The 12545-nt window shown below is 39.6% G+C and overlaps 1 protein-coding gene across 6 annotated transcripts in view; it reads left to right on the forward strand.

Moving 5' to 3' along the window:
- The window catches only part of KDM4C (lysine demethylase 4C), a 400008-nt gene that overhangs the window by 37716 nt on the left and 349747 nt on the right, over window positions 1-12545 (forward strand). For all 6 annotated transcript variants that reach the window (XR_009541598.1, XR_009541599.1, XM_060155068.1 and 3 more), the window contains exons 2-3: window positions 1297-1457; window positions 7240-7415. Coding sequence is in view for 4 of the 6 variants with exons in the window: in XM_060155068.1 (XP_060011051.1) it covers window positions 1314-1457; window positions 7240-7415 (320 nt within the window). In the remaining 2 variants the exon portion in view is untranslated. The remainder of the gene's footprint in view (window positions 1-1296; window positions 1458-7239; window positions 7416-12545) is intronic.

The raw sequence follows: 12545 nt of genomic DNA on the forward strand, positions 1-12545 counted from the left end.
GGGCCGGACTCCTTCCTGAGGCATGCATGCCTGCCCATGCTCCTTATCACCTTGGCATTCCCTGTGCCTGGCACACAGTAGGTGTTCAGTAGATGTTTGTGGAAGGAATCATGCTGTTCATAGACAGCAGGATTAAGTTTGTGTTTTCGCAACACTACTACTGCCTACTTTGATCTGTATAATCTTTTCTTTCTAAGCTCCAGACAAACTAACCTCCCCTCTCCATCCCTGCAAACTTCCAAATATTTTCACCATGTAAAGTGTTCTTTCTCTCATCTGGCAAACTTCTGCATCTTTAACTCTGCCTCTTTCTAGGGAAGTCATTTCTGAGTAACTCAGGTGGAGTCAGGAACTCCTTCCTGTGTATAGTTTTGTATTGAAGTTTGTTCGGCCTCTAAACAGTGAGCTTGGAAGACAACCTTACCCCTTTCTGTGTCTCCAATACTTTAGCCTGGTGTCCGGTGGTTTTGTGGACAGGATAGTTTGTAAGTTGTTATAGGAAAGCATGTCATGACGAGTTAGAAGTGCACCTGAGTAAGCCCTGTGCTGGGGATGTGGAATATTGTCCATTAACCTCTCAGCCGGCACCAGGCCTTTACATAGGTGCATGGATGAGAGTCTGTTTCAGAGCTGTTGCACAGGAACAACACCTTCTGTAAACTTGCAAAGTTAGAAAATTTATTCTTTTTTAAATTAATTAATTAATTAATTAATTTTTGGCTGCACTGGGTCTTCGTTGCTGCTGTGCGCTGGCGTTCTCTAGTTGCGGCGAGCGGGAGCTGCTCTTTGTTGCAGTGAATGGGCTTCTCATTGCGGTAGCTTCTCTTGTTGCAGAGCACGGGCTCTAGGCGTGCAGGCTTCAGTAGTTGTGGCACGCGGGCTCAGTAGTTGTGGCTCACGGGCTGAGTTGCTCCGCGGCATGTGGGATCTTCCCGGACCAGGGATCGAAACCCTGTTCCCTGCATTGGCAGGTGGATTCTTAACCACTGCGCCACCAGAGAAGTCCCTAGAAAATTCATTCTTTCTAGGAAGGACTCTGAGGAGGAGAGCAATATAATTAGGTCAGTGATTTAATGCCAGGAATAGAAGCTTGGGAGGAGGAGTAACTAGAGGCAGTTTTTCTTTTCAGGAGTCTGGGGAGAGATGAGGGGGTCTCCCTAACGGGGTGGTAGAAGGGAATGGTTAAGTAACTAGAAGAGTTTTTGCTGGAGGAGCTTACCTGCTATTTGGGAGAAATGACCACTGACCTCACCATCCAATAACTCAGCACTGATGCCCACATCATTTTCTCTGCAGAGGCTGCCCCAGCCATCATGGAGGTGGCCAAGGTGGAGAGTCCGCTCAACCCCAGCTGTAAGATCATGACCTTCAGACCCTGCATGGAGGAATTCCGGGAGTTCAACAAATACCTCGCATACATGGAGTCTAAAGGAGCCCATCGAGCGGGTCTTGCAAAGGTGATTATCCTCAGATCTTTTAAGCCAGAAAATGATCACTTGGCCTTTCAGTTATGCTTAGTCTTCTTGATGTGGAAACTTGTTTCTTCCAAAGGAAGACTTTTGCAAAATCTTTGTTCTTGTTAATCCATTAATGCAGTTAATGCCATGGGAAGCATTGATAGGCTTAAAGTAGAGGAGAGGAGGATATGGTGGCTGCTTGTTTGTTTACTTGTTATTTTTGTGACATTATTTTGGTAAGATCACACTGGCTTCTACATCAAGAATGAATTTGAGGGGGAGGCAGAGCAGAAGCAGGGAGTCTTGTCAGGGGTAGTTGTGATGTGCTCAGGGACATAAGGGTGGTCCCTAAGGCGCTGAAGACTGCATTGCAGGGTTGCCCCCATAAGCCCAGAGTTAGAGCTTTGAAAGAGAGATTATCTAGATTTGAATTTAACCTGAGATAAGTATATCTTTCTATAATGGAAATCTAGTTCAATTTAAAATTTTCCTCAAGAATAGATTTTATTGTTACTTGCTTTGTTTTGTTCTTGTTCTAAATGTTAAGTTTATAATCTGGGTTTCTGTAGACTAGTTGGCATCACCACATAAATTCCTGAGCCCCAGCAGAGCCTTCTCTACTGTGGCTCGTCACGGGTTCTACTTGGAACCCCATCTCCGTGGAAGGTCCAGTAGCATTGAAAGCAGACAGTAGCCTCAGAGAGAACTTGCAGAAGGGCAGGGGTTGGTGTTCAAGTCCTCCTCCTGCATCTGGACGCAGCTGCTTGTAACCTTGGACTATTCTGACATCTCTGCCTTGAAGTCTGTTATTTGATATGTATGGTTCAGGTCACTCCTAGAACAGGTTTAAAATTTGGGGATGTTAAGTTGAGTGAAAGTTGATTAGGGGTGGGTGAGAGAAAAGGAAGATAAAGGTTTATAGTGAATTTCTCAGATGAGCTATCCTTACTTAATCTTTTCATTAGGTTTGCTCTTAAAGATCTCATTTTTGGAACCTTAACATTTCTGGGTTGTCTTTGAGGAGGAAAAAAAATCAAGTTGAAGAGAATGATATTTCAGAATCATTTGACACACAGAATTTTGATCATAAACTTAAAATGAACCGGTCAGCAAGGTTTTGAGCTTTATTGGGCAGAAGGGTGTTAGGGTGACTGTCTGTCCTCTACTCTGGGCTCTGAATGCAGCCCTTTGTCCTGTTGTCCTCCCTCTTTTGTTGCCTGAAAACATATATCTTACTGTGTTCCGCTGGGATTAGTGAATGTTCTGTGGTCGGGGGCACGTTTAGTAACCTTAGAAGAGGAAGCGGGCACTACCCTCACAAGGGAGCTGCAGGCACACAGAGGACACCTGTGCTGCCTTGGGTGTTCTCTGACAGAATGACGTTAATGAGAACGACAGTTAGTTTTCTGAATGTTGAACCAGACACACCTGAGTCCAGACTTTTTTTTTAAGTGAGACTCATTGACAAAGCTGGAGTTACTCATTTATTCAATCTTGTGGTAATTTCCTTTTACTTATACTAGGAATACAATAAACTGTTTTATTCCCAGTCATTTTTGCCATCTTTTACATCAAGTCACATGGACTCAGTTTCACCTGATTTCCTTCTTTTTCTGGAAGTTACAGCAATAGCAAATGTATAAAGCTACACCAAATCAAATCAAATTGTAAAGATCAAAACTGCATTAATGTTGCTAGTTGACTTTGAGGGCTAGCCCTGGGGAACAGAACCACCTATGAAATTCTTTGTTGATGCACCATTTAATGAATTGGTCTTAATTTATGATTTGAAGAAAGTGGTTGAGAAATTCCAACAGTAGTGACTTTGGCCTCAGATTACAGTCTGTCTTGCTTGATAACATTTTTTAAAAAATCAATCAATTAATTAATTTTTGGCTGCGTTGGGTCTTCGTTGCTGTGCGCGGGCTTTCTCTGGTTGCCGCGAGCAGGGGCTGCTTTTCATTGTGGTGCGCAGGCGTCTCACTGCGGTGGCTTCTCTTGTTGTGGGGCATGAGCTCTAGGCACGCGGGCTCAGTAGTTGTGGCTCGTGGGCTGTAGAGCGCAGGCTCAGTAGCTGTGGCGCACGGGCTTAGTTGCTCCGCGGTATGGGGGATCTTCCTGGACTCTAGGGATCCAACCCGTGTCCCCTGCATTGGCAGGCGGATTCTTAACCACTGCGCCACCGGGGTAGTCTGGTTGATGACATTTTTTTAGATTTATACTTTAGATTTAACTTTTTTTTCCAGAGTGAGAGGTTTGACACCCTGACTTTTTGTCTAAAAAGTTGGTGGTCCAGGTGCGAAAGTGAAAAGTGACAGTGTCCTTAAATGTAAAACTTGTACTGTTTTTGTGGAGAAAGGTTATGATGAAGCATTATTATACGAGCAATGGCTAAATTCTTTGGCAGCAGTGTTCTGGACGTAGCCTGTTCTGGGCCTGAGGTTATGCATAATACAGAGCTTCACAAGTAGCCTAGCGGGTGCAGATAGCTGTCTGTGCCCAAAGGTGAAGAAAGAGTGTGAGAAGCACCGCCCTTCCTCCTTCTGCTCCTTTCTCAGTTGGTAGATGATAGTAATAGCAACATAGTTCAGGATAAGTAGTGCAAATACAGATTGTAGCTGGACAATTTTTACTGGTATAGGGCCCAGGCTGGGGTCGGGGAAATGGTAATATGCTATATATATATATATATATATATAAATGTATAAATATATATATATATAAAGTCCTAAGTATGTTGTGCTTATGATTCCCATGTAAGAAAATCTGATGTGTTAAGATTTAAAATTATAGTTAAAAAATAAGATTTTTGTTATACGCCTGAACTTACAGATTTTTAAAGTTCTGTCTGAACATTTTAATTGAAGTAAATGAACACACGCACAAAATATTCACAAAGGTAATATTTAGAGTTTTGTAAATGTATTCCTTGTTTAACTTGAGAGAAGAAAATTTGGTTCAGAATTTTTTGGGGGTGAAAAACTGCCTTGTTTTTCACAATACAGGAAAATATTTAACTCTAAACATAATATTGATTTTGATTGTAGATATATTTCTAAACAGGAGCCTGAATAAATCTATGTTTTATATTTTGGAATACTCACATTTATTTCTGATGAAGAAAAAGTTAGTATTTATAACACTCTTAAATACTGCTCTCTCCCCTTTCAATATGTGATCAAGACAATGTAATATGTTTATCCATATCCATTTGGTGCGATTGTCCATATGCTTTTAAAATACTGAGTATGTATTTTTAGCTCATTTTAAGCTAACATACCTTGGAGAAAATAAAATGTATAATATTTCCATATTGCTGATGAAAATTAATTTTAGACTTGACTGCTCCCCCCACCTCTTTTTTGAATTAATAGAGTCGTTTATCAGGTGTATAACATTGGCCAAGTCACTCCTTCCCCGACTCCAGGTTTTCTCATCTGACAAAGCTTGACTTAAAGCTTTCACAAAAGCTAGTTGCAGGTGCAGTGTAGATAAAATGTGAAAGACAAAACCTGAAAACTCTTAGAAAACAAAATAGAATGTATTCATGCCCTAGAGTAGGAAAATACATATTTTTTAAACAGAAGATCAAGGCAGAAAATGAAGAAATTGGATTATATTAAAGTTAAGAGCTTATGTTTATCAAAATACAGTTTAGAAGGTTGAAGGGAAAGTTACAGGGTAAGAGAAGATATTTGATATATGTACACACACATACATATAGATATTTGCAAATACACACACACACACATTCTTCTAAGAATAACCAGACTATATACAGAATCTCTATACATTAATAAGAAAAAGACTGACAGTGCCATAGTAAAATGAGCAAGAGGATTGAATAAGCACTTTACGAAAGAGGATATCTGTAGGGTCAGTGAATATATGAAGAGATTTCTTTAGTTATCAGAAAATGCAAATAAAATCCAACTTGAGTACCATTACACACCTTCCAGAAAGACTAAAATTTAAACGATCAACAATGCAAAGTGATGATGAAGATGTGGAGCAACAGGAACTTTCACACATTGCTGGCGAGAGTATGAAATCGTACAACCACTTTGGCAAAAGTTTGGTAATAACGATTAAGTTTGATCTGTACATATCGTATGTCCCAGTAGTTTCACTGTTAGGAGGGTCTCTGCGTGTGTGTATTTGAGAACCGTGTGCCCACATGCAGCAGAAGATGCATACAGCAATATTAATAGTGCTGTTTGCAGTTGCCAATAATTAGAAAAAAAACAAGTGACCACCAAGTAGTCACCCCTACAAATAAATATTTATACGAAGGCGTACTAAGTAGGAATGAAAGTCAATGAACTTCAGTTACCTAGGTCATCATGTTTGAATCTCACAAAAAATTGAGTAAAATATAAAAGATAAAGAATGTATGTATAGGGGGCGTCCCTGGTGGCGTAGTGGTTGAGAGTCTGCCTGCTGATGCAGGGGACACGGGTTCGTGCCCCGGTCCGGGAAGATCCCACATGCCGCAGAGCGGCTGGGCCCGTGAGCCATGGCTGCTGAGTCTGCGTGTCTGGAGCCTGTGCTCCGCAATGGGAGAGGCCACAGCAGTGAGAGGCCTGCGTACCGCAAAAAAAAAAAAAAAAAAAGAATGTATGTATATATGGATGCTTATGTTTCTGTACATTTAAAAAACTGTTGTCAGGGTTTACACACAGACATGAAACTATAAAGCCCAGCAAGGAGATTAATAGCGTAAGTGCCATGATGGTGACCATCTTTTGAGTAAGAGGGGGATGTATTTGGAAAAGGGTACCAGGATCTCTGGGGTGCCAGAAGTATCTTACTTCTCACACCTGAGCAGTGGGTACTCTGGTATTTGCTTTATAATAACTCACAAAGCTACATATTTGTGATTATGCATTTTTTGTATGTGTGCTATCTATATTTTGCAATTAAAGTTTTAAAAGAAGTTTGTCTTTAAAAATTAAGATAACTTCTAAAGGTGGATAAATTCCAGCTATAAACCATGACTCAATTCATAACTTGACTCAATTCATAACATGACTCAATTCATAACTCAATTCATAACTTCCTTCTAATTTTTGATCATATGATTATGTATTTTTGGTTTTACTGTTGATGATCTTTCCATTGTTAGTAATTAAGTGTTGAAATACTATGGGAAAGCAGTGGTGTGCTGAGCTACTTCATACAGGCACATGAGAATTGAGAGTGCACATCTTTTCCAACCCCATGTTCAGTGACATCACATTGGTAAGCTCAAATTGGCCATGATGGGAGTAGTTACAACCATGGAAATAGGCAAAACCCACAAATCAGGGTTCCCCCACCTCCCTGGAAAGTTGTTGGTTAAACATTTACTTGCACACCACTCTGATTTGCCATATTGTGTGAGAGGTGTTTAAAGAAAAGGTATCAACTAAACCAATACTTATTTTTCTCATGGTACTATAAACAGCACTTGAACTCTAGCAAGTTATTTTACTTTTGTGTGTCTCTCAATTTTACCTTTAAAACACAGAGGTTAACAGTAGCCACTAAAAAATAAGTTAATACAAGCACAGTATTTTGTATAGTAAGTACTCAGTAAATTTTGCTGTTTTAAAAAAGTCATGTCAGTAAGGTGAATATTTGGGAGAATGCAAGCATTTCCTTTAATGTGAATCTTCACAGTTCTTTTACACATTTGTCATATAAATGCTGAGAAATTCTTCACTTGTATTCTGTTGGAATAGGAAAGCTAAATAACTACCTGGAATGTTTTCCAAATAATATTTCATTATTTTACTTTTAGGTTATTCCTCCTAAGGAGTGGAAGCCAAGGCAGTGCTATGATGACATTGACAATTTGCTTATTCCAGCGCCAATTCAGCAGATGGTCACAGGGCAGTCAGGACTGTTCACTCAATACAACATCCAGAAAAAAGCCATGACAGTGAAGGAGTTCAGGCAGCTGGCCAACAGTGGCAAGTGAGTAGATTCAGTTTACTATTTTTATTTCTTTTGAAGATATAGGTGAACATGGTAAGTAACCAAGTAGATGGGAGCTTGTGGTGAAAAGCAGGAGTCTTCTGCACAATCTCTTTCAGTCCTCATTTAACTGTTACTGTTTTCTGTTTTTCAGGTGGTTGCCTGCCTACTTACTTTAGTTTACTGCTAGCGAAATTGTTCCTCGTTTTATCATCTCATTCATAATATTTGTAAATGTTTTTTTTCCTATCTTTTAGTTGCCATGAGTTTTTGATTCTACACTTGATTCATCTTTGTTAGGCAAATTTTCTTCTGTGTGTGACAATCTTTAAGTCTTTTTTTTTTTTAATAGCATTCCTCTTTTTAAAAAAATTAATTATTTTTGGCTGCGTTGGGTCTTTGTTGCTGCGCGTGGGCTTTCCCTAGTTGGCATTGAGCAGAGGGCTACTCTTCGTTGTGGTGCGTGGGCTTCTTATTGCAGTGACTTCTCTTGTTGCAGAGCATGGGCTCCAACAAGTTTCCGGGGAGGTGGGGGAACCCTGATTTGTGGTTTTTGCCTATTTTCATGGTATATCTACTCCCGCACAGGCACGCGGGCTTCAGTAGTTGTGGCACATGGGCTCAGTAGTTGTGGCTCGCGGGCTCAGTAGTTGTGGCTCGCGGGCTCTAGATTGCAGGCTCAGTGGTTGTGGCGCACGGGCTTAGTTGCCCCATGACATGTGGGATCTTCCTGGAGCAGGGCTCGAACCCATGTCCTCCGCATTGGCAGGCGGATTCTTAACCACTGTGCCACCAGGGAAGTCCTGACAATGTTTAAGTCTTAAATGATAAGTTATATATATTAGAAGATGAGTAATTTAAAAAGAAAATCCTTGAATGACTTTAAGGGCCACCAGTATTGTGTTAGTCACCTGCTGCTATCTAACACATCACCCCAAACCTTAGTATCTTAAATCAATAAACATTTAACATCTCAGTTTCTTAAGGTCAGGAATCTGGGAGTGGCTCAGCCAGGTGGCTGTGGCTCAGGGCCTCTCCTGAGGTTGCATTCAAGTTGGCTGGGGCTGCTGTCACCTGAAGGCTTGACTGTGACTAGAAGATTTTCTCCCAAGATTGCTCCCCTTACGTGGCAGTTGGTTGGAGTCCTGAGTCCTTTGCCACATGAACTGCTCCTCGTGTTGTGGCAGCTGGCTTCTTCCAAAGCAAGTGATCCAGGAGTTACCAAGATGAAGACACAATGTCTTTTCATGACCTGTTTCTTGACTGTCATTTCTGCCATATTCTATTTGTTATAAGCCAAATGCAGCCCATACTTAAGGGGAGGAGAATTAAGCTGTAAGTCTTGAAGGAAGGTGTGTCAAAGAATTTGTGGTTATATTTTAGAAACTATCACAGTTATGATTGTTATTAAATTGCCCCCCCACTGTTTTTTTTTAAAGTTTCTGATATGGTGGTTAAGGCCTTAGATCAAAATATTAATCTGGAAAAAAAAAATACCCCCCCAAAACCAACCAACCAATCATCCAACCAAAAAACATCAGTGTCTAAATTCTCTGGATGGGTATTCATGAGATTAAGTCCTTTGGATAAATTTAGTTGATATCTTTTAAAAAAAATTTATATTTGACATAGTAAGCACTTGATGGTACTTGAAGAATCTTTTTTCTGTGTGAAGTTCGTATTATGGAGCATTCTGGCTAATCCAAAGCAATTAGACATTTTATAATTAATTCAAGTCCCTCTTGAATTTTTTTTTAAACATCTTTATTGGAGTATAATTGCTTTACAATGGTGTGTTAGTTTCTGCTTTATAACAGTTGAGTTTTTTTCCATAGGCATTAGTAAAGCCTCATTGTTTCAGATTTCATTGATTGAGAATGTGAAACTTTTATTTGGACTAGACTTGTTTGCTTTTATACTCTTTAAGAACTCTAATAAGTTCAATGCTAAAACAAGATTGCAGAAGCAATTTTATCCAACTTTTTTTTTTCCTAACCCAGTGTTAGAAAGATTATAGGGGTCCCAGAAGAAGAAGAGAAAAAGAAAGGGTCTGAGAAAATATTTAAAGAGATTATAGTCAAAGACTTCCCTAACATGGGAAAAGAAAGTCACCCAAGTCCAGGAAGCACAGAGAGTCCCATACAGAATAAACCCTAGGAAAAACACACCAAGACACATATTAATCAAACTAACAAAAGTTAAATTCAAAGAAAAATTATTAAAAGCAACAAGGGAAAAACAAAAAATAACATACAAAGGAATCCCCATAAGGTTATCAGCTGATTTTTCAGTGGAAACTCTGCAGGCCAAAAGGGAGTGGCAGGATATATTTAAAGTGATGAAAGAGAAAAACCTACAACCGAGATTACTCTACCCAGCAAGGATCTCATTCAGATTCGATGGACAAATCAAAAGCTTTTCTTTTTTTTAAAGATAATTATTTTATTTTTTAAAATATTTATTTATTTATTTTTGGCTGCCTTCCTTCTCCATTGCAGTGGCTTCTCTTGTTACAGAGCACGGACTCCAGTAGTTGTGGCTCGCGGGCTCTAAAGCACAGGCTCTGTAGTTGTGGTACACTGGCTTAGTTGTGCTGTGGCATGTGGGATCTTCCTAGACCAGGGATCGAACCTGTGTCCCCTGCATTGGCAGGCAGATTCTTAACCACTGTGCCACCAGGGAGGTCCCTCAAAAGCTTTTCAGACAAACAAAAGCTAAGAGAATTCAGCACCACCAAACCAGCTTTACAACAAATGCTAAAGGAACTTCTCTAAGCAGGAAACACAAGAGAAGAAAAAGACCTGCAAAAACAAACCCAAAACAATTAAGAAAATGGTAATAGGAACATACACATCAATAATAAGCTTGAATGTAAATGGACTAAATGCCCCAACCAAAAGACACAGACTGGCTGAATGGATACAAAAACAAGACCATATATATGCTGTTTACAAGAGACACACTTCAGACCTAGGGACACATACACACTAAAAGTGAAGGGATGGAAAAAGATATTCCATGCAAATGTAAATGAAAAGAAAGCTGGAGTAGCAATACTCATTTCAGATTAAATAGACGTTAAGATAAAGACTGTTACAAGAGATAAGGAGAGACACTACATAATGTTCAAAGGATCAATCCAAGAAGAAGATATAACAATTATAAATATTTATGCACCCAACATAGGAGCACCCGAATACATAAGGCAAATTCTAACAACCATGAAAGGAGAAATCGACAGTAACACAATAATAGTAGGGGACTTTAACACCCCACTTACACCAATGGATAGATCATCCAAACAGAAAATAAACAAGGAAACACAAACTTTAAATGACACAATAGACCAGATAGATCTAATTGATATTTATAGAACATTCCACCCAAAAGTGGCAGAATACACTTTCTTCTCCAGTGCACATGGAACATTCTCCAGGATAGATCACATCTTGGGTCACATATCAAGCCTCCGAAAATTGAAGAAAATTGAAGTCGTACATCTTTTCTGACCCCAACGCTATGAGATTGGAAATCAATTACAGGAAAAAAAACCGTGAAAAACACAAATACATGGAGGCTAAACAGTGCACTACTAAATAATCAAGAGATCACTGAAGAAATCAAAGAAGAAATAAAAAAATACATAGAAACAAATGACAACGAAAGCATGATGACCCAAAACCTATGGGATGCAGCACAAGCAGCTCTAAGAGGGAAGTTTATAGCAATTCAATCTCACCTCAAGAAACAAAAATCTCAAACAATCTAACCCTACCCTTAAAACAACTAGAGAAAGAAGAACAAAGAAAACCCAAAGTCAGTAGAAGGAAAGAAATCATAAATATCAGAGCAGAAATAAATGAAATAGAAATGAAGAAAACAATAGCAAAGATCAATAAAACTAAAAGCGGGTTCTTTGAGAAGATAAACAAAATTGATAAACCCTCAGTAAGTGGTGCAGGGAAAACTGGGCAGCTACATGTAAAAGAATGAAATTAGAACACTACCTAATGCCATACACAAAAATAAACTCCAAATGGATTAAAGATGTAAATGTAAGACCAGACACTATAAAACTTTTAGAGGAAAACATAGGAAAAACACTCTTTGACATAAACCACAGCAAGATCTCTTTTGACCCACCTCCTAGAGTAACAGAAATAAAACCAAAAATAAACAAATGGGACTTAATTAAACTTAAAAGCTTTTACACAGCAAAGGAAACCATAAACAAGACAAAAGGCAACCCTCAGAATGGGAGAAAATATTTGCAAATGAAACAACAAAGGATTAATCTCCAAAATATACAAACAGCTCATGGAGCTCAATATCAAAAAACCAAACAATCCAGTTAAAAAATGGGTGGAAGACCTAAATAGGCATTTCACCAAGGAAGACATACAGATGGCTGAGAGGCACATGAAAAAATGCTCAGCATCCCTAATTATTAGAGAAATGCAAATCAAAACTACAATGAGGGGCTTCCCTGGTGGTGCAGTGGTTGAGAGTCCGCCTGCCGATGCAGGGGACATGGGTTCGTGCCCCGGTCCGGGAAGATCCCACATGCTGCAGAGCGGCTGTGCCCGTCAGCCATGGCCGCTGAGCCTGCGTGTCTGGAGCCTGTGCTCTGCAACGGGAAAGGCCACAACAGTGAGAGGCCCGCGTACTGCAAAAAAAACAAAAAACAAAAAACTACAATGAGGTATCAGCTCATGCCAGTCAGAATGGCCATTATCAAAAAAGCGAGAAACAATAAATGCGGGAAAGGGTATGGTGAAAAGGGAACCCTCCTGCACTGCTGGTGGGAATGTAAATTGATATAACCACTATGGAAAACAGTATGGAGGTTCCTTAAAAAACTAAAAATAGAACTACCATATGACCCAGCAATTGCACTACTGGGCATATACTCTGAGAAAACCATAATTCAAAAAGAGACATGCACCACAGTGTTCATTGCAGCTCTATTTCCAATAGCCAGGACATGGAACCAACCTAAATGTCCATTGACAGATGAATGGATAAAGAAGATGTGGCACATATATACAATGGAATATTACTCAACCGTAAAAAGAAACGAAATTGAGTTACTTGTAGTGAGGTGGATGGACCTAGAGCTTGTCATACAGA

Source organism: Lagenorhynchus albirostris, chromosome 7 (assembly GCF_949774975.1).
Source record: "Lagenorhynchus albirostris chromosome 7, mLagAlb1.1, whole genome shotgun sequence".
Lineage (NCBI taxonomy): Eukaryota > Metazoa > Chordata > Mammalia > Artiodactyla > Delphinidae > Lagenorhynchus > Lagenorhynchus albirostris.